A 22,842-nucleotide genomic window follows, 5' to 3' on the forward strand; every position below is an offset into this window, starting at 1 on the left:
TGAGGTGGCACGAATATGCCACACTTATGGGCAATGATATGTGGCAACTGATGAGCACTGATAGGCGGCACTAGTGGGCACAGTCAGCATTGGTGGGCACAGACAGGCAGCACTGATGGGAATTGATGGGTGGCATTAATGGGCAGCAGAGATGAGCATTGATGGGCAGCACTGACGGCCACTGATTGCTGGCACAGACTGGTGCCAATTGTGGGCACTGGTTGCCACTGATTGCTGGCAGTGGCATCAGTGATACTGCTGGCATTTAATTGTAATCAGGGCATGGATGATCAGTGCCCTAATTATATCCCTAGATGTCCTCTGTGAGGAGATGCCGCTGATCTGTCAATGTGAGAAGAGGAGCGCCGATTACCGGCATCTCCGTGTTTACATGTGACTGGCTGTGATTGGACACAGCTGATCACATGGTTAAAGAGCCACAGTTCTTTACACAGATTGGGGTCACGCTGTGTCCTAGCAACACGGTGCGGCCACGATTGCTGTGCTCCGCGCCCTAGGGGGCGTGCGAGAGCGGTCATTCTGGGAGGCAGTCATATGACGTCCACCCAGAACGAGAGTTGCGCCGTGGGCAGGCGGGAAGTGTTTAAAGGGAGTGCTCCTAATCTCAGGTTGTTACGTGTATAAAAGACACCTGTCCAGGGAAGCAATCATTCTAATCTCTCCACCATGGCCAAACACCAAAGATCTGTCTATATTGTAAGCTCTAACGAACAGGGCCCTCTGATCCCTCCTGTATTGATTTGTCAGTGTACTGTCTTCCCTCATGTTGTAAAGCACTGCGCAAACTGTTGGCGCTATATAAATCCTGTATAATAATAAATAATAATAATCTGTCCAACAATGTCAGTAATAAAATTGTAGACCTACACAAGGCTGGAATGGGCTACAAGACCATTGACCAAGCATCTTGGTGAGAGGGTGACAACAGTTGGTGTGATTATTTGCAAATGGAAGAAACACAAAATAACTGTCAATCGCCCTTGGTCTGGGGATCCATGCAAGAGCTCACCTTGTGCAGTTTCAATGATCATGAGAATGGTGAGGAATCAGCCCAGAACTACATGGAGAATCTTGTCAATGATCTCAAGGCAGCTGGGACCATAGTCATTAAGAAAACAATTGGTAACACACTACGCAGTGAAGGACTGAAATCCTGCAATGCCCGCAAGGTCCCCCTGCTCAAGAAAGCACATGTAAAGGCCCGTGTGAAGTTTGGTAATGAAAATCTGAATGATTCCGAGGAGAACTGGGTGAAAGTGTTGTGGTCAGATGAGACCAAAATCAAGCTCATTGGCATCAACTCAACTTGCCGTGTTTAGAGGAAGAGGTATGCTGCCTATGACCCCAAGAACACCATCCCCACCGTCAAATGTGGAGGTGAAAACATTATGTTTTGTGGGTGTTTTTTTTGCTAAGGGGACAGGACAACTTCACCGCATCAAAGGGACGATGGACGGGGCCATGTACCGTCAAATCTTGGGTGAGAGCCACCTTCCCTCAGCCAGGGCATTGAAAATGGGTGGTGGATGGGTATTCCAACATGACAATGACCCAAAACACACGGCCAAGGCAACAAAGGAGTGGCTCAAGAAAAAGCACATTAAGGTCCTGGAGTAGCCTAGCCAGTCTCCAGACCTTAATCCCATAGACAATATGTGGAGGGAGATGAAGGTTTGAGTTACCAAACGTCCGCCTCAAAACCTTAAAGACTTGGAGAGGATCTGCAAAGAAGAGTGGGACAAAATCCCTCCTGAGAAGTGTGCCAACCTGGTGGCCAACTACAAGAAACGTCTGACCTCTGGGCTTGCCAACAAGGGTTTTACCACCAAATACTAAGTCATGTTTTGCGAAGGGGTCCAATACTATTTTACTCATTAAAATGCAAATAATTTATAACTTTTTTAAAATGCAGTTTTCTGGATTTTTGTGGGGGCTATTCCGTCGCTCACTGTTAAAATAAACCTACCATTAAAATTATAGACTGATCATTTCTTTGTCAGTGGGCAAACAAACAAAATCAGCAGGGAATCAAATACTTTTTTCCCTTACTGCTGGTTTTTCTCTAATAAAAACATTTTTTTGATTTAATTTTTTTTATATATAAAATTGTGACAGTTGCCAAAATAAGAGTTGTCTTCTTATTTGCCAAATAGAGCTTTCTTTTGGTGGTATTTGATCACCACTGGGTTTTTTATTTTTTACAGTATAAATGAAAAACATAGCCAATAAAAAATTCTAAATGTTTTCCAATGTCTTCATTAATTTAGACCAAAAATGTATTCTTCTACATTGATAAAAAAATAAAATTAAAAAAATCCCAATAAGTGTATATTATTTGGTTTGCGTGAACGTTATCGCATCTGATATAGGTACTGGAATTTTAATTGTATTTTTCTTCTACTAGTAATGGCGGTGATCATTTATAGTGGGACTGTGATAGTAGCTCCCTTCCCCGAATGACAAAACCGATCAGTGGGGCCAGCATCTACTGATCAGCTTGTGCTGTAACAAATCAGAGTATAGCCAGGGTGGGCACGTATCCACTACCCGGAAGCGCTAATTAACTATCAGGTACCTGATCCAGTGAAGAGCACCCTGCCCTGCTGCAATATATCTGCATGGGGAGGTCGGCAAATGGTTAAACACAGTCATGTAAGCATTGTGCTTCTCTATGCAATGCAACCAGATCATGGTCAGTGGCAGGGGCCGGGCGGGTGCTATAGTGCTGAGTGGCAATACTCCCGTGTGATACCGAGCTTCCATGATTGAAAAAAATTAAAATCTTATGAATAAAAGGGTGGAACCAGGGGACTGTCAGGCTAAGACAGAAAGAGCTAGATCAGTGGTTCTCAACTCCAGGCCTCAGGACCCACCAACAGGCCAGATTTTAAGTATTCCTTTAGGGAGATGCAGACTAGAATACTGCAATCACTGATCAGCAAATGCTATCACCTGTAATGTATTTCAGCTATCTTGCAAACCTGGCCTGTTAGTGGGTCCTAAGGACAGGAATTGAGAACCACTGAGGTAGAGGATTCTGAAAATAAGGCAGACTGTGACTTCTGATTTCAGAGTAAGCAACTTCAGTACAGGCGAGGAGAACCCCGACCATGCCCCCTCTCCTCCGATTGGCTGACTGACAGCCACGGGAGCCAATAGTGCCACTGTTGTGTCTCAGCCAATCTGGAGGAGTGTCCCGAACTGCTTAGACACTCGTGGACATCACTGGAGAAAGATGGGGCTCAGGTAAGTAATGGGGGGGGGGGGGGTGCTGGGGAAGCTGCTACACACAAAAGGTTTTTTATCTTAATGCACAGAATGCAAAAAGATAAAAAAACTCTTTACAACTCCTTTAAGGTTGAACCGGAAGCAACATCCAGAATTATCCCTGCACTTTGCTTTAGGTGATTGTAGCCGTATTAGTGCCATTGCAACAGAAGCAACAACAAGATTGTCCTGAAAAATTGTATATTGGTGCAAATAAAAAAAAATAAAAAAAGAAGGACAGTATGCAATTATGGCTACCTTCAGGCTAAGTTCACACTGGCATTAAAAGCAGGCATTTGAGAGGCGTTAAAAATCGCCCCTCAAACACCTATGGAAATTATGCAATGCACAGCACACAGTGAAGCGTTAGTGTCGCATCGCTTAAAAATTGAAGCCTCAAGTCAAGCCAGGAGGCGTTTGAAGCCTTTCAACACCTTCCATTGAAGTCTATGATAACGCTTCACAAACACTCTGGCAGGCAGTTGCAGTACGGTTGCGGGGCGCAAGATTAGCTTTTTAACTGTAATAGAATAGGCGTTTGTGGAACCGTTTTAACGTGCCTTAACGCTCATCAAAAGCTTCAAAACTGACCATAGAGCGTTTGGGGAGCATTTTTAACTCGTCATTAACAATTGTAAAAAGCCAGTCTAACGCCCACACTAAAGCTGATTAAACCGAGTCTAACGCCCATATTAATGCTATAGTAGCGTTTGTTAAGCATTAGAAATTTAGTCAAGTGTGAACAAGCCATTACTTGCTAAAATTGTCAAAAATGTGTGCTAAGTGGGAGGTCCTACCTTTACTAGCAACCCAGATCAGTTCATGGTAGTGTGAAATGAAATGTTGCAGCTTTCCTGTAGACCTGTAGGTATTTAGCATCCTTGTACACCTAAAAAATGTGTTGAATAGGAGCGTTGTGCCTTTCCCACAGTCAAATGATTAGATTCATAATATTTGGAAACGTGCAACTCCAGTGCACATAATGCCGCGCACACACGACCGGACTTTCCGGCAAACTAGGTCCGACGGAATCAGTCTGTTGGACAATCCGATCGTGTGTGGGCTAATCCGATCATTTTTCGTTTAAAAAAATCGAAACAGACCTAGAAATAGAACATGTTTCAAATCTGTCCGACTGACTCAATACCTATTGGGAAGGCCATATTTTGTATGCTGGTCCGACAGCTATTGGCTACTGAACTTTCTTTTTTAGTCCCGTCTTACGTCATCACGTTCAAAATGAATGGACTTTCGAATGGACTTAGTCCGTTCGTGTGTGGTCAAGTCAGTTAGTTCGGAAAGTCCGTCAAAACTCCGCCGAAAGTCCGTCGGGAAGACTGTCGGACCTAGTCTGTCGCAAAGTCTGGTCGTGTGTACGCGGCATAAGCTGTTTGTGAAGAATACCAAATTGCATGTCATTCCAATTTCTCAGCTTCATTACTTTCCGAATCACTGATCTAATGTAGGAAAGCAGTTCAGATTTTAACCTAACTTTTTTTTTGGGACAGTGGCACTGAAAACATTAAACGCCCATTGGTTAGGTATTTTGTATTTGCAGAAGAAGTTATGCAATGACAGCCTAGGTTAATCTCTCGTGACAGGTGTACTTTAGCATTGTAAAAGTATTTTGAAATAAATAAAAAATTCTCTTATATTCTCCTTACCCGCCTTATGTTGGCATCTGTGAGAAGTCCCTGGACACACAGAAGCTTTATCAGTTTGTCCTTTAAGTTTGGTGGGAGGGGTTCTAACTCTGATTCGTACCGAGCGAGGTTCTTTGAAAGGCAAATCAGACACCTGTAGGGAAGAATAACATGCTGAGATGACAGAAAGCCAAATAATTCTTAATACTGACAAGAAGGAAAGGATCAATGATAATAAACCCATTACGGTGGAACCTTGGATTACAAGCATAATCCATACCAGGAGAACGATTGTAATCCAAAGCACTCGCATATCAAAGCAAGTTTCCATATAGAAGTCAATGGAAACAAGGATAATTCGTTCTGCATTGAATTCTATTGCATGCAATACCGCATGTGGCCAGAGGTGGGGGGCACCGGAGAGCCTCGGAAATACTCAGGGACAGCTTAGCTGAACACGGAAACCCTCAGAAAGGCTCGGAAACACTCGGGAACTGAGTATTTGCGAACGGCTCAGGACCATTACGAGTGTCACCGGCGCCCCCGCACCTCTGAGCAAAAGGATTTTAAAAAAAAAGTTGCTCGTCTTTCAAAATGCTTGCTAACCGCGTTACTTGTTAACCAAGGTTCCACTGTATAACAAAACTTCAGCCAAAAATAAAATTAAAGTGTTATTAAAACTAAACACAAACATTTATTACATTGCACCTTACTAATTGTCAGATGTGGTTATTGCATTTGTTTTCTTTTGTTAGGTTTTTATTTCTTTAATTTCACCTGATAATCTTGCCAATAAGCTTTCTGTTTTTCAACAGAGCAAGCTGTCCTGTAGATGCAGCTGTTAGAGGGCCGAGACAAACCATTTACCACTGACAAGAGTGCTTACAATGATCAGCTTTTGCTCATTTATGTAAAATGCTTATCTCAAAAGGAAAAAAAACTGTTACTCTAAATTCTTAAAGCCGAACTTCACTTGAAAAGGGTAGTTATGCTTTTTCTCCTCCTCTCCGGGACAGGGACACTGAAAACATTAAACGTCCGTCGGTCAGGTATTTTATATTTGCAGAAGAAGTTATGCAGCTTTTTTTGTTTTGTTTTTTGTTAAGGGAGCAGGTACCTATTTCTGGCAGGTATTTGTCTGCCTACAACCTCCTGGGACATGTCACAGGTCCCAGTAAGCTGTGGGTCCATTCACAAAGCACAGCACGACTCCCACATGTGCAGTGGAGAGCCGGCTGTGAAGCCGCAGGAAGTTACAGCCAGCTTCCCATATCCAAGATGATGGTGCCGGACTGGAGAAGATCTGGCCCAGGTGAGAACTGTAATTGATCCCTGGACTGGTAAGTGCATGTTAAGTCAGCAGCTACAGTATTTGTAATTTTTTTTTTCCAGAACGAAGATCCTTTTCAATATGTGTGTGTTGGATTTTGGATTCAATTTGTTTAGTGTATTTAAATCTACTAATCCATCTAACACTCTCCTACCACCAGACTGATAGTGCTGCTGTTCAAAGGTGCTCCTGTGCTTCTTCATCCAGAGTGGAGGCATTCTAATACAGGAAGTGTGTTACTGGCAGATCACCAGGTGAAAAAAAAAGAAAACGAATGCAGCCACTACATCTAATGATTAGTAAACCACAAAATATTACATTTTTGGCTTTGGGTTTAATACTGCTTCAACAAAAAACAGCCTTTGCTACAATATTCACTTTCAATCCAGAAATTTCCCCCTTCGGTACAGTTTTGTGGCCCAAGATGCCCCCATTATGAAGGCCAGCATAATTCAGGTAGTCCTGGATCTGTCCCAGCCTGTACTGCACAGTGAAAGAATGCTAAATGACAGAAAATGAACTGATCAGTTCATTATCCTGCTTCTCCCTCTCACACCCAAGCCCTGCTGTGCAGGGACTGCAAGGGGCTGATACCAAGTCCAATCCAGGTACTGACTGCATTTAAAACTATATTTAATGATGTATCAGTGATTTAATTATTGTGTGTATTTCATATCATTCTTGAGTGCAGTGTAAATACTATGCACATACAAGCCTGAGGAAAATGTACTAGGAGTTAACAGATGCTCCAAAGCACAGCCTTCTTGTAGGCACTTCTGCTGCATGTTTTAAGCTTAATAATATACATTTGCAAAAACATCTCACCTCTACAGATGTAACCACAGGCTGCTTTCGGGTGTGAAAAAAAAGGGGGAAATGTCTCTCGCGCTACTGGGAGTAGCTTATAAATGTCACTAATAACAGAAAAAAAGTGATATTAATGTGTATTTAATGCAGCAAAACCTAAAAGTGCATCACCAAACACTCAAGCATAAAAAATATGTATAAAGTGATTTTGCGCAAAAAATAAATAACTATCACTAAGGCTGGGTTCACACTGCTGCGGGGGGAGATCCGGATGTGATTCGCACCGCAAATCACATCCGATCTCCGTAGCGATGCGAGTTCAGCCATACAGATAGTATGGCTGAATTCGCAGCGCTCCCGCAGCAAACTCGCACGGGACCCTTTTTTTGGTCCGCAACAGAATCGGATCGCATGGGGGTTCACACCATGCGATCCGATTCCTGTGCGAGTCGGCAGATCGCACTGCGATATGCGGACGGATCTGGGGGTGTCATTAACATAACATTGACACTCCCAGCCGTCCGCATAGGGCAGTGTGAACTGCCGGCGGGAGGTGTGCTATGTGGGAAAACGCAGCGGATTCGTGGCGTTCCCGCATCGCAGCGGTGTGAACCCGGCCTAAAAAACACTGGAATAAAATACCCAACAGATAAATCACTCAAAAAAGGAGGAAGAGTGACAGTGGAGACTCCTGATTATTTATGGATGTAATTTACTTCTAGAATTGAGGTGAGAGTTTTGGGAGACTTGAGCACTAAGAGGCTGCTTTCGAAATATCGAGGAACATACATGGACATTTCAAAGTATTTACATTTATTTATCAATTCTCTTTATTTGGATCCATCGGTCCGTGAAGACAGCGGAATTTGGAACATTATATTTATCATTTAATTCACTAATTTAGGGGCTTTTAGCCTCATTATATATTCCCTTTTGGGATTTACTCACATGTACGTTCTTTGTTTATTTTATCTTTGAAGGTTAATTACCTCACGTCACCTTAGGAACTACTTTTGACACTTTACTACTATTTTTTTTGCACATCTGATCACTATTTTTGCACATTTTAATGCAATTTTTGCACAGTTCTCCATTTAACACATTTGGGACACTCTTCTTCCAATTGTCGCACATTGTTATATATGTGGAAGCACTCTTCTGCCCCATACAGATGGTCGGACTTTCCGACCACAAAATCCAACGGATTTTGGACGTAACTTGTCTTGCATACACACGGTCGCACAAAGTTGTCGTAAAATCCGATAGTTTGGAATGAGGTGACGTTCCAAAAGTACGACGGGACTGGGTAGAGGCCAGTAGCCAATAGCTTTCATCTCCAAATTTTTTCTGAGCATGCGTGCCACTTTGTGGGCCAGAATTTTCTACACACGATTGGAAAAAGTCCAATCGGATTTTGTTGTGGGAAAATTTAAGATCCAACTCTCAAACTTTTTCCGGCGGAAATTCCGACAGAAAAAGTCCGATAGAGCCCACGATCGGACAACATAATCCGATCTGACTTTTTTCCATCAGAATTTCCGACCGTGTGTATGGGGCATTACTCCTTTTTTGAGTGATTTATCTGTTGAGTATTTTATTACAGTGTTTTTTAGTGATAGTTATTTATTTTTTGCGCAAAATCACTTTATACAGATTTTTTTGCTTTCGGGTATGGCTTAGGATTCAAGACTCGTCTAGAAATGTGAATTAGTAGATCTCACCCAAAGAATAAAAAAATCCAATACATTTCCGCTTACCAGTCCTTCACTGTGGTGGAGACTTTATTCATTTATGTTCACCTGCTACCTCCAGTAACATGCTTATTGTGCTAGGGTAACAACCCTCACTCACTGTATTGCATCTATGGAGATGCAGTGTTGTCAACCTAGGATAGGTCTGGGGAACATCTCCTCCATAATATAAGTGAGGAGAACCAGTCCTATAAATTCCTCTTCTTGTTCATTTCTTCTTTGCATATTGCTACTTTAGCTGATAGATCCAACAATACTTTTTAACTTTTAATAGAGTTTGGGAAGAAGTAAACCACTACATACTTCTTTAAATGTTTTACATCATGAAGAGTACCCAATCATATGTTATTTTTTAGTCTAGAAAAATGGCATTCGATAGGTTGCTTTTGCTCTTTTACCTACAAGGTGATTGGACCTGATGGTAGCCAACCTAAATCAAAATAGCAACAGGATTGCACACCTGTTCTGGCGACTATGAGTGGTTTTCACTCATTTTTTTGATTATCAATTTGTTTACATTATGGAAGTCCAACTGGACAGGTGGAGAGGAACCATCAAAAGATTGCCAGATGGATAGGATTAGAGTAAAGGGCCGTTCACACAGGCTGAATATCGGGCTGTATTGGGCGATTCAATAGAAACCAGCCAACATTTGGCCCATGTGTACGACAGCAGATCCGAGAGAAGCCGGCCGAACATCCATCTTCGGTCAGAGGGGCATGCCCGAAAACGGTCTGCCATTCGGCATTAGATCAAAGGCTCTCAGTCAATGGCTGAGTGTCCAGAACACAATAGCTCATTGGGGAGCTCGCTGTACTAACATCGGATTGTTAGCACAGTATCTCCTCCCGAGCGCTTCAGTTTTTTTGTTCAGCCCACTGGGTTTAATGAAAAGAAAAAACCTGATAGTGTGTACAGGCTTTAGGAACACATAGATATCAATGTCTAAACCTCTGGCAACAAAAGTGAGTACACCCTTAAGTGAAAATGTCCAAATTGGGCCCAACGTGTCAATATTTTGTGTGGCCGCCATTATTTTCCATCACTTTGGAAGTCTGGGCATGGAGTTCACCAGAGCTTCACAGGTTGTAACTGGAGTCCTCTTCCACTCCTCCATGACAACAGAGTGCCTGTTTTGTTAAAATGTGTTTCTTGTACAAATATTACCTCAGCTCCAGAAGCTCTGAAGCTCCTTAGTGCCAACTGCCTTCTAAAATCCGAGTTAAGACCATTAACATTATGCAAGGCTGAGGGTGGAGTGTGAGCAGCGGGTACTGTGAGTACGCACGTTGAAGTGTTATATACTTATCGAACCCAGGAAGACAAGACTTGAGACTGGAGATGGTGGCCATTGCACATGGAGAGAAAAGCCGTAAGAGAGAAGAAAGGAGAAAAAACAAAAAAGACATGTAAAAGATAATTCACAATTCTCAGAACAGATAATGAAGGTGCATCATTAGACCGATAGTTCCATGTCACAGCCATCTTCCAACGGGGCCGAGGGGGTAAATTATGATTAGGAAGTAACTTTAAATCACTAAACAAGTTAAGTGGGTAGTGTCAGATACCAAACTTCAACTGGTACCTATGATCTGGGACCTGCTAAAGAGCAAAGCAGTTGAAGGCTATATAAAAGCTAGGGCACACTACTAGTCACTTAAGGAACAACTTGCACATGTCGTCGGAAACGTGTGATGAGAGACACAGTCGCGGGGTCGTCCCCACCCGGGCCAAGTGCCAGGAGAGCAACCTCCCCGACGAGACGGCCCAGATGCAGATGAGCTCGTCAGAATACAGGCCATCCAAGAGAGATGACGGCCATTCCCTGCAGGGAGGGGACAACAACCTGGGGAGGAAAAAGTAAATCAGTCATTGATATAAATTTAAGCTTCAACTTCAAGCTTCAAAAAGGGCATTATTAGCCATGGCAGTTCTCAGGTTGACCGTTGCTTGGGATTCTTATGGGGGAGTCAGGGGGTCGTCCCCTCCCCTTCACAGGAACCCTTTGCCAGTCGATCGATGGGGGAGGAGGAGGGGGAATTATAGCCCAACCTGGGAGGTCTGGAGTGGAGATGTTGAGAGTCTCACAAAAGAAATCAATACCCTCAGGTACTTGAAGCATCGCTGTCTTTCTGGCACGCGTAGCCGTCAGGCTAAAGGGGAATCCCCAACGGTAGGTGATAGTATTATCCTGCAAGGAGTGGTTGAAGTAGCCTACGCTTCTGTAGGGTGATCCACGATAGATCAGGAAACAGTTGGATTGGAGTGCCATCCACAAGGATAGGTTTAATCACCCGGGCTTTATGCATGATGTCCTCCTTTAAAGTGAATGAGTGCAATCTGCAGATGACATCTCTAGGTGTGGACGCTTGGTCTTTAGGCTTCCAAGCTCTGTGGGCCCTGTACAAATTTGATGTGTGTGAAAACAGGAACTCCCAGCAAGTTGTTGAAGATTGTTTGGAGGACCAATCGCTGATCCTCTGGGCCAGAAGACTCTGAGAGATCCCGGATCCTAATGTTGTTGCGGCAGTTGCGAATTGTCCAAATCTTCCAAGTGGCATTGCATGTCACGGAGCATAAAGCGGTCATCTGTCTGTTGGGATTGGACTCAATGGACAGTGAGCTTAGTGGCTTGCAGGTCCTCATCTAGGCCCTCCACATGAGTGGTCAGTTGATGAAAGTCTGCTTGCAGAGTTTTTTTTTTTTTTTTCACTAAACTCGTTCGGGGGAATACAAATCAAATCTGTCATTCATCGTAGTCCCAACTCATTACGACATCATTGTAGCATTAATCTCTCATATACATGTGGGTTTTTTCCTTTTTTTTTTTTTTTTTTTTTTTTTTTTTAATGAAGTGAATTATAACCATCGGACAGGAATCAATTTTTCCCCCTTTAAACATATCTTTACAAAGTGATCTCCTGCCCTACCACCTCCCCCCCCACCCAACCCCCCACCCCCCACGTCTCTCCTCTATATGTCAGGAATCCGTCTGTTCTGTGCGATCGGGTCTCCGTACGCGCACGCGCGTTCGTGCCGCGGGTCGTCGTGGGCACGAGCGTCTTCAGACGTGCGCGGGTGCACGCCGTTCGTATGTGCGCGCGGTACACGCACGCACGTGTGCGCGTTAGCATGATTGGCGCCAGTGGCCCTTTTTAAAGGCACAGCTGCGGAGGTTCTGTGCTGTTCGTCTGCAGCTAGTACCTGAAGCGATCTGTTATTCTGCCTGAACCCTATCTGATACCTGACCCGATAGTTGACTCCACTGATCTCTCCTGCTCCGACCCCGGCTTGTTTGACCCTTCTTGGACTGATACCTGTTGCCGAACCTCTGCTTGTTACCTGATTCTTCTGCTGGCTCCTGCTTGCTTCTGTGTCTGCTACCTCCTCATCCAGAGATCCATCCATCCTGGTTCCACGGCCCATGGCCTTTCTCCACCAGCTGCCTTCTTGCTACAGGGAGCTCCTGCACCTGAAGATCTCTATCTACCTAGCATCTGCCGCTGTACCTGGCTGGACCCTCCTACCCCGCTGCGCTCCTGTCTCCCTGTTCCCATTCCAGAGAGACTCGAACCAGAGCCGTAAGAGAGGTCTCCTTCCACCAAGTCAGACTCACTATCTGAAATCCTAACACTATATCAGATAACCTATCGTTCTGCCTGCCATCATTCTACATAACCTCTACCATCCTCTCGACATATCTTGATGTTTGTTGGTATTCTTTCCAGACTTTCCATCTCTTTACAAATCACGTTTCTCTGGGTTCCCCACTATGCTTTAGGTACTCCAGGTTGTAAATTGTATTGATTTTACCAAACCAACTTTTCAAAGAGGGGGTCTCTGGGTTTTTCCACTGGTAGGAGATTAGACTCTTAGCTGCATTTAATAAACTTAGAATCAATGATAACCTGTATTGTTTAATAGGCAAGGTAGTCCCATGCAGCAGGCATACCCTAGGGTCCTCATGGATATCTATGCCTGTAATTTCTTTGACTGTTAGTAAAACAATCTTCCAGAACACTTTAATTTTAGGGCATGACCACCAAATGTGGACCACAGAGCCAATCTCTGAGTATCTCCACCAGCATAGATTAGAGAACCCCTTTTGGAATTGATGTATTCTATCTGGGGTTAAATACCACTGGGCCATACGCTTATAGTTCATTTCCAATATACTGCAATCTGGTGAGATTGCATGTGGCATCTTTAGTATCTTGTTAATCTCTGCCTCCGTACTTCTAATCCTGAAGTCTTCATCCCATCTTTTAATGTATGCAGGGGGTTCCGATATTTTTAAGCCACTCAATATTTTATATATCTTCGCAATCCCTCTCCTTCCTTCAGTCGCCACGCACACCTGCTCAAGCGGGAGCAAGCTGTCTGCTGATCTAATCGGGTGTGGGAGGGTTTCCACGAAATATTTCAGCTGGGCGTATCTAACACTTATTTTTTCATCTTTAGTTCCTGAAACGTGCAAATTTTACCTTTATTAATTAATGATATCTTTAACTTGTGCCTCCCACTTTGTAATCCACCCTCCAAATGTCCTATCTTTCCCTGGTGCAAAATAATTAGTGTCACATAAGGGTGTTAATGGGGAATTGTTATCCCATTTTTGTTTTTTATGAACCCTGTTCCAAATGAACATTGCGGTCCGTGTGATTAAGTGTATGTGAACATCTAAATCTCTTAACTGTGGGGGGAGCTTTTCCTAACGAAACATTACTTATCCCTTTTTCTAACCTAACCCAGCTTTTTCCTTTATTGTCCTTTACCGATTCAACCACTTGTGCCCTTAAGATTGCACAATAGTAAGTTTTAATATCCGGAACCCTCAGACCCCTTGTGACTTATCTCTGGTGAGTATTCCCAAACTAATTTGTGTTTTTTTATGCCGCCATATGAACCTGCGAAATAGCAGGTTTAATTTATTAAAATATACTTCAGGGATCGGAATTGGTAACATTTGAATTTTATATAATATTTTGGGGAGTATTATCATCTTTAAGCAATTTATTCTATTAATCCAAGATCTCTGTCTAGGGGCCATAGTATTTAATTCTTTTTTAATATTATTCATTAATGGAATAAAATTTTGTTGATATAACATGTCGTGTGTAGGTGTTATTTTAACTCCAAGATACTTAATTTCCTTATCCTTCCAGGAAACTGAAAATTTTGTTTAAGCAAATGAACCTCCTGTGGGGCAAGATTTATATTCAGAATTTCAGATTTTGAAGGATTCATCTTGAAGTTTGAAACTTCCCCATATCTTTTTAAGATGTCCAATAGGCACGGGAGAGTTGTCCTGGTAACATAAAACAAAACATCATCTGCATATGCAGCTATTTTATGAACTTCCTTATCGATCTGCAATCCCTTGATATCAGGGTTCAATCTTATCCTCGTCAATAGTGGTTCCATTGATAAAATAAATAATAAAGGGGATAAAGGACAACCCTGCCGTGTCCCACTGAACATCTCAAAAGGCCGTGATAAAGACCCATTTATTTTAACCCTCGCTGTATGATGTTTATATAGGGCATTTATCCGACTTAACATCTTAGGGCCAACTCCAAACGCCTCCAGCGAGTTTTGCATGAATCCCCAGTCTACTCTGTCGAATGCTTTCTGGGCGTCTATAGACAGTAGCAGCCCTGGTGATCTGCTCTCTTTCAGTTTATGGATGACCAAAAGGGTTCTGATACCATTGTCCCTGCTCTCCCTACCCAGAATGAATCCCACTTGATCAGTATGCACCAGATCGTTCATTACCGTTTTCATTCGGTTAGCTAGGGTCTTCACATATAGTTTTACGTCGGCATTTAATAGAGAGATGGGCCGATAACTAGAACACAGGGAGGGATCTTTTCCTTCCTTGGGGATAATAGTAATCTCCGCCTCAAGTGCTTCCCATCGTATCTCCCAGTCCCCGCCTATCCCGTTCATATAGGTTACCATTTTAGGCACCAGGATCTCACAAAATTTTCCATAGTAAGCAATCGTAAACCCATCTGGGCTGGGGCTTTTCCCTGCAGCGGAATCTTTTAACATTCAGGATATTTCTAGTTTTGTTACCGGATCTTCCATTAGGGCTGCTTTATCTGGGTGTATTTTCCTAAGGCCGCATCCCTCTAGGAAAGTTCTGATGTTTTCCGGTCTTTTTTTAGCCTTGTCTAGGGGTTCCTTTTGATTTATTGAGTATAAACTCCCATAGAATTCATGGAAAGCCTGAGCGATCTCTGGGGTAGAGAAAACCTTACTCCCTTTCCCTGTTTGAATACTATCGATAAAATTGTCTTTATTTTTCTTTTTTTAAATTTTCGCGAGATATTTACTCGACATGTCCCCCCACTGACATCTCTCTTAAACCGATAGTAAATTGCTCTATTCTCTTGTTCAATTACATTTTTTAAACACTCTTTCTTAATAATTAATTCCTGTTCTACCCTTTTTTCCCCCACCGTTTTTATATCTCTGCTCAAGCGCTTGGATTTCTTTATAGAGCCCTTCCCTAATGTATACATTTGCCTTTTTCTCTGCACTTTCTATTTAGATCAGGATCCCCCTAATATAGGCCTTATGTGCCTCCCATACCGTAGCTTCTGATATGGTGTTCCCACTATTTATTGAAAAAAAAACTCCAATTATGTTTTTATTTTTTCTACAACCTCAGTATCTTGCAATAGTACTTCGTTCAATCTCCACCTGGTGCCCCCCTTTCGTTCCCCTTCTATCCTTAGTGTTATTGATACCGGGGCATGGTCTGAGAAGACCCCGATCTCAATCTTTGAACTTCTCACTGCATTTAACATCGTATGTTCAACTAAGAAAAAGTTAATCCTCGAGTACGTCACGTGCACAGCGGAGTGGAATGAATAGTCCCTTCATTTTTTGTGTTGTGTTCTCCATACGTCCATCAATTGATGTTGGTGCAGCTTCTTTTTTAATAATTTCCGCAATTCCTTCTCCGTCCGCTGTGTCCGGGACGTACTATCTAACGTGGGATCCATACTAAAATTTAAATCTCCCGCCATCAGTGCCAGGCCCCTTTTAAACTTCATAAACTTATCCATTACTCCCAAAAAAAACCCCTATTGGATCCATATAGATTTGCTATCGAGTGCATAGCATAATTTATTCTGCCCCTTAGGACCCTCCGGGTCTGCCCTAATTTCCTCGGATACAAACCTTATACCCCTCGCAAAGCCTATGGCAACTCCCCTAGCCTGTTTGGTTGGGAAGTCTCCATAAAACCAGGTCGGGTAATCTCTAGACCAGATCTTCAAACGAGAGGCCTGCGCAATATGGGTTTCTTGAAGGAGAACTATATCGGTTTTTAAATATTTAATTTCTCTCAGGATATTAACTCTTTTAATTTGGGTATTAAGCCCCCGGACATTATATGATACTAGCTTTAATGTGGCCATCTGGAAAAATAAGGCCTCTCACCAACCTTTCCTGCCCTTCTTATCAACCACGGTTCCAGAGACCCGTACCCCGGTCCAATGGCTTCATACCACTCCCCGGCCTTGATGGCTTTGGACCTTGCCTATACCTTCCCCTGAATAGAGGAGAGACCTTCCCACCCCACCCCCCTCATATAATACCCACATCCCCCCATCCCCCAAGACCAGAGAAGGGGAAAATGCCTCACCAAATGCTCTGGGATCCATGGTCACCCTAGACCTTCGCTGGATCCCTCCACCCGAGGTTGAGCTCCAATTGTAGTGTCCTCAGCAGGCTTCTGCTTCCCCTATTGGGGTACCCATCCCCGATCCACCCCCCCGGCGATGTTCCCCCTTCCCCCATTGCCCTTTTACTCCCCCCCTTCTTCTGTCCTGGGACATCTCCAAAGACATGCAGGTAGGTTAATTGGCTTCTGTCCAAAATTGGCCTTAGTATATGAATGGGGACCTTGGATTGTGGGCTCATTGAGGGTAGGGACTGATGTGAGTGTCCAATGTACGGACAAAGGACAATTGTAGCCACTCACTCAGGTTGAACTGGATGGACTGGTGTCTTTATTCAACCTTGCTAACTATGAAACTATCTCCATCCCCTCAGCTTAAGTCTTAGTTCTTCTTGGGGGTTTTCTTCCTCCTATCAGATTCCAGCGTTGGTAGGCAACATTATTTTGTGAATTCTCTTTAGCTTCCCACCAACCCGGGAAGTCAGCTGTTACTATGTCTAATTTATTACAGAAGGACTCCGTATCCTCTGGGAATCTCAGTGTTGCCGTTTGTATTCTTACCAATAAGACAAGCTGGAAAACCCCAAAAATACTGCATGTTATTTGCTTTAAGAACCTCTAGGAGGGGTTTCGGTACTTATTTTTCTCCTTAATGTAACTGGTGCCAAATCAGGAAAAATCTGTAGGGGTAACGCCTCAAATTTCTCTGGTGTTGATTTTAGATTCGTCCAGATCCTATCTTTGTCACTGAAATCAAGAAATCTGACAATCATATCTTTGGGTGTTCCAGTTGGCATCTCTACCGGTTTGCTAATCCTATGGATCATCCTCTAACTCTGTATTTAGTAGTGGGGTATGTGTGCCTAATTGGGATCTTCTCTCTCCTCCTGAGGTTTTACTTTTAGCCCCCATTTGCTTACTTGGGGTATCTTTAACAGCTTCCGCTGTCATGTATTTCTTTATTGTGCCTGGGCTCAATGTCAACTTCTGGGGGTTTGCTCCAGCTCCCTTAGCGGACTTCCCCCTTATCTTTTGAAATTTACCTTCCCCCTCTTTACAACCAGCATGTCAGATTTTCGGCGTGCGATTATTTCTAGTGACTATAGCCACTAGGAATTAACACTGTTTTCCTGACAAGGATGGCTCCCCGAGATCCCAACACCCCCACCCTGGCAGCAAAACATAATAGCAGCAGGGATTCCCCATCAATACCTGTGGTTGCAGGAAAGAAAATCGCACCATCTATGGCCTTAACCCTTTGAGGAACAAGGGACATATTTGTCCCATGTTTTTAATTGCCTGTATCATCTGATTAAGAACTTAAAATCCTTCTCTTTTGACCACTTGACCTTTTGCGACACAGTACTGTTACCTTAACTGGCAACTGCACTGCCGTGCGACACAGGAACACAGGGATCCAGGTCTCCCCTCCTGACAGAACGGCAATCTGACTTGTTTTCTGCCTGTGTACTGAACGATCAGCGGGTGCTAGCGGACATTGGTCCGCTGATCAGCTCCTGCTATGTAGAATCACAGTGGGAGCAAGCCTCAATCGGCGCGCGCTTGCACTCGATACCCAGAAATATAGGATCAGGTATATATACACACGTGATCCTGCGCAGCGTGGCTGCCCTGTAGCAGAAAAAGTGCTAAAGTGTGGACTGCAAATGGTTACTTATGAGCCATGATTAAGGCCTGATGGCTGTAATGTGTTGTTCGCCTGCATTTCAGCTATCATGCCTTAATCATGAGCCATGATTAAGGCCTGATGGTTGAAACATGTTGGCGTTTTTGACTGTTGTTCACCTGCAATAATAAAACAAAGTTTTAGCCGACTTCCTTCCTTTTTTGCATGGATTGTACATGGAAGTTTACAGAGACTTCCCAGGCTGAGCGCTGTGTTCTTGAGGCTTAACAGGCATTACATAGGAGGTGGCAGCTTGGATGCACCAGTTGCTGTTCTCATCTGTGTACAGAACGCCTCCAGATATCCATATTGCATTGCATTTTACAGAAAATTACAGCACTGCAGGTTGAAAAGGAAAGGTCATTTTTGATAACATTCAATTACTTCTCATGTTGTAAAGCGCTGCGTAAACTGTTGGCGGTATACAAATCCTGTATAATAATAATGTTACAATATGACTGTGTCGCAATTGTATACGCTATATTATTTTTTTATTTACTATTTTTCCCCAATGATTTACCTTTTAAGCTTTTATGAACCACATCAATACTGGGCACTTAAACACCTTCCCGCTCAGACCAATTTTCAGCTTTCAGCGCTTTCACACTTTGAATGACAATTACTCTGTCATGCTACACTGTATCCAAACAAAATTTTTATCATATTTTTCTCACAATTACAGCTTTCTTTTGGTAGTATTTAATTACCGTATATACTCGAGTATAAGCCGAGATTTTCAGCCTCTTTTTTGAGGCTGAAAGTGCCCCCTCGGCTTATACTCGAGTCACCACTGTCTGACTGCTCGATCAGCGTATCGAGCAGACAGACGGCGGACATTAAAATTCAAAAGCCGCGCCTCCTTCTCCGCCTCCGCCTGTGATAGGCGGAACACTGAATTTCCCAGCAGTCAGTGTTCCGCCTATCACGGACATCCGTTCATTCTCATACTACGGACGAGTATGAGAGGATGTCCGTGATAGGCGGAACACAGGCTGCTGGGAAATTGAGTGTTCCGCCTATCACAGGCGGAGGACGGAGGCGCAGCTTTTGAATTGTAGAATGGCCGCCGAGAAGAGCGGCGATCCATCGGCACGACACGGGACGGAGGAGGCACGGGACAGAGGAGCGCACGGGACAGAGGAGCGCACGGGACAGAGGAGGCACGGGACAGAGGAGGCTCGGGACGACGGCGGCTCGGGACGGAGGCTTGGGACACAGGTAGGCTGGACACACACACAAGGCTGCACGGACACACACACACACACACACACACACACACACAGGGATGGATGGATGGATGGATGGATACACACACACACACACACACACACACACACACACAGGGATGGATGGATGGATACACACACACACACACACACACACACACACACACACACACACACACAGGGATGGATGGATGGATGGATACACACACACACACACACACACACACAGGGATGGATGGATGGATGGATGGATACACACACACACACACACACACACACACAGGGATGGATGGATACACACACAGGGATGGATGGACGGCCACACACACAGGGATGGATGGATGGATGGATGGATGGATGGATGGACACACACACAGGGATGGATGGACGGACACACACACAGGGATGGACGGACACACAGGGATGGACAGCCATGTCTCACCCTCGGCTTGTACACGAGTCAATAAGTTTTCCAGTTTTTTGGGGGTAAATTGGGGGCCTCGGCTTATATTCGGGTCGGCCTATACTCGAGTATATACGGTACTGCTGTTTTTTTTCTTTTTTGCGATATAAGCAGAAAGAGCAAAAAATCTTCGGGGAAAAACCAAATAGAAATAGTCCAATTGTGCAAAATTTGTGAAAAAGTGTTGGGCTGCAAACCTGGCTGTGCAGTGAAAGGGGGGATTGTAGCGGATCCCGAGTTCGCAGGCAACCATACGGGGTTTGCCAGGGCATCGGGAAGGTAGGACTGGGCCCGGATTCTTTGGGCTGGATGTGCAATTCCAGTACTTGTACTGGGCTCCTCTTCTGGCGCTGCTGGCGGTAGGCAGGTGTTCTGATCTTGGTCCTGATCACTTTACTCTTTTAGGAGGGGGGGTTTCCTCTGCTGACTCGGACTCCGATCCACTACCCTCCACTGGCTCGTATTCCGAACCAGAATCGGATAATGAGAGCTCCCCGCTGCTCTCATCATCCGACATGGTAAGGATGATGAGATATGCCTCCTCAGCTGTGTAAACTCTTTCGGACATGATGGTGGTACTTTTGGCAAGCCTGTGTTAATGGAACTGGTGGTGATACTGACAGCTCACTGATGGCGGGCCTGTGTGATGGGACTGACAGGTTACTGATGGCCTGTGTGATGGCGGGACTGTGCGACGGTAGTGATGTCGGGCCTGTGTGACAGATGGGCTGTCAGATCCAGATGGTACCGATGGCGGTACTGATAGCGGTACTGTTGGTACCGATGGCGGTGCTGATGGTGGTGGCTGTACTGATGGCAGTACCGATGGCGGTGCTGATGGCGGGCTGTGACAGATCCAGATGGGCTGCGACGGGTCCTGCTGGGCTGCGACGGGTCCTGATGACTGATGGGCTGCGACAGATCCTGATGGGCTGCGACGGGGCTGCGACGGATCCTGATGGGCGCGACGGGTCCTGATGGGCTGCGACGGGTCCTGATGGGCTGATGGGCTGCGACAGACCCTGATGGGCTGCGACGGATCCTGATGGGCTGCGACGGATCCTGATGGGCTGCGATGGATCCTGATGGGCGATCCACGATCGGTGTGAGGAGAGAGAAGGAGAGATCCCTGGAAACCACAATGTTTATACTTGTGACCGGCTGTGATTGGACACAGCCAATCACGTGGGTAAACAACCAATTTCATTGGTTGTTTACCCTGATCGGGGATGCGCTGTGTCCAGGGGACACGAGCCATCTCAGATCTGCGCACTGCGCTCCCCCCGGCGGCACTCATTTTGTGCGATTTGTTTTGCCATGTGACCGGCTGTTATTGGACACAGCCGATCACATAGTAAACAGACAATTTCATTGGCTGTTTACCCTGATCAGGGATGCACTGTGTCCGAGGGACAAGCGTCATCCCCGATCGCCGTGGTGCGCAATAGGGTGAATCCTGAAGGACGGTCTATGACATCCAGTCAGGATTTTAAAACCACTTTGCAGCTGTAATTTTACAATCGGCGGGCAGCAAGTGGTTAAGCACACGGTATACATACATTGGAGGGGGGGTGTCAGCTCAATAGGGATCTTTCCCAGAACAAGCAGCAACAGTCTAGAAGTAGGTTCAAATCAAAGGATTTATTGGACGCACACTGTACACACGTGGGGGGGGGGGGGGGACAGCAAAACAACCGCCTACCACACCGAGAAACATATGCCTTTTATGCACTCTAATGAGGTGTACACACAGACTGAATTTCGTCTGACTTTGACGGACTTCCGTCGAATCAGACTTGTCTACACACAATCACACCAAAGTCCGACGGGTTTGACCGTGATGACGTACGTCTGGGCTAAAATAAGGAAGTTCATAGCCAGTAGCCAATATCTGCCCTAGCGTTGGTTTTTGTCCGTCGGACTAGCATACAGACGAATTGATATTGTGACCGAACTCGAGTCCGTCGGAAAGATTTGAAACATGTTCTAAATCTAAAGTCCATCTGATTTTTCGACAGCAAATGTCTGCTGAAGCCCACACAGGGTCCAATTGTGTTGAAAAGTCCGGCCATGTGTACACGGCATAAGATCAAGATAATAAGCAAATCATAACACTATTGGTTCTTATAACTAGTTATACAACATAGTCATCGCACAGTTAATGTTACATCGGTTCCATAGATGTCCATTTATGTCAGATGCATTTTCCAAGATAAGGATGGCAGGGTGCTGAGTGCTCCTTGCTGCTTCTGAATTTCAGAGATAAGGTGTCAAAGTCTGGTAATGTTCCTGACAATAGTCTTTCAGTCAAGAGAAAATGACTCTGCGGTATTTCTCCTCATGTTAATCCAAGTTTCAGACATACTGTAAATATCTCTATTAGACTTATAATGAGAATACCTATAAAATAGGCAACTAGTATCTTGATACTAAAGGGTGGGTGACCAGGTGATTCAGTTCAGAACATTCATCCTAAATTTCCCTATGCACAGCTTACAAGCCAAAGGACCCCTAAATCCAACCAAGATCATATAGGTTTTATAGTCTCTGCATATCATGATAAAGATCCAACCACAACATTATTGGTCATCACTACTGAATACTTCATATTCATCCAATCATAAACCATACTATATCAATGTCCATGTACGTCAGATGTGTCCTTAAAGATGAGGCTCACAGAGTGTTGGCCCTTCTAATAGCTTCTGATGTCTGGTGATATCCTTGGCATCTTGCCTCGATGTCTGGACAAAATTTCACAACCTCAAAAAACATGTTTACTAAGTTTTTAGACTTGTTCAGACATGTTCTTTATCTATGCTTCAAAGTACAACTAAGGGCAAAACTTTTTCGTTTTGGATAGAATGGAAAGGGGATTAGAACACCTGTCTGTGCCCGTTTGGGACGTTCATCTTCTCTATTTGTCCTGTTTACCATTATCTTCAAACATTAAA

General features: G+C 44.3%; 1 protein-coding gene across 2 annotated transcripts in view; it reads right to left on the reverse strand.

Moving 5' to 3' along the window:
- AMN1 (antagonist of mitotic exit network 1 homolog) overlaps positions 1-22,842 on the reverse strand; it is a 158,081-nt gene that overhangs the window by 120,029 nt on the left and 15,210 nt on the right. For both annotated transcript variants that reach the window (XM_077469299.1, XM_077469297.1), the window contains exon 2: positions 4,953-5,085. In XM_077469299.1, the coding sequence (XP_077325425.1) occupies positions 4,953-5,085 (133 nt within the window). The remainder of the gene's footprint in view (positions 1-4,952; positions 5,086-22,842) is intronic.

This window comes from Lithobates pipiens, unplaced genomic scaffold (genome assembly GCF_037356315.1).
Source record: "Lithobates pipiens isolate NorthernLeopardFrog02 unplaced genomic scaffold, aLitPip1_a1.2 Scaffold_8, whole genome shotgun sequence".
Taxonomy (NCBI): domain Eukaryota; kingdom Metazoa; phylum Chordata; class Amphibia; order Anura; family Ranidae; genus Lithobates; species Lithobates pipiens.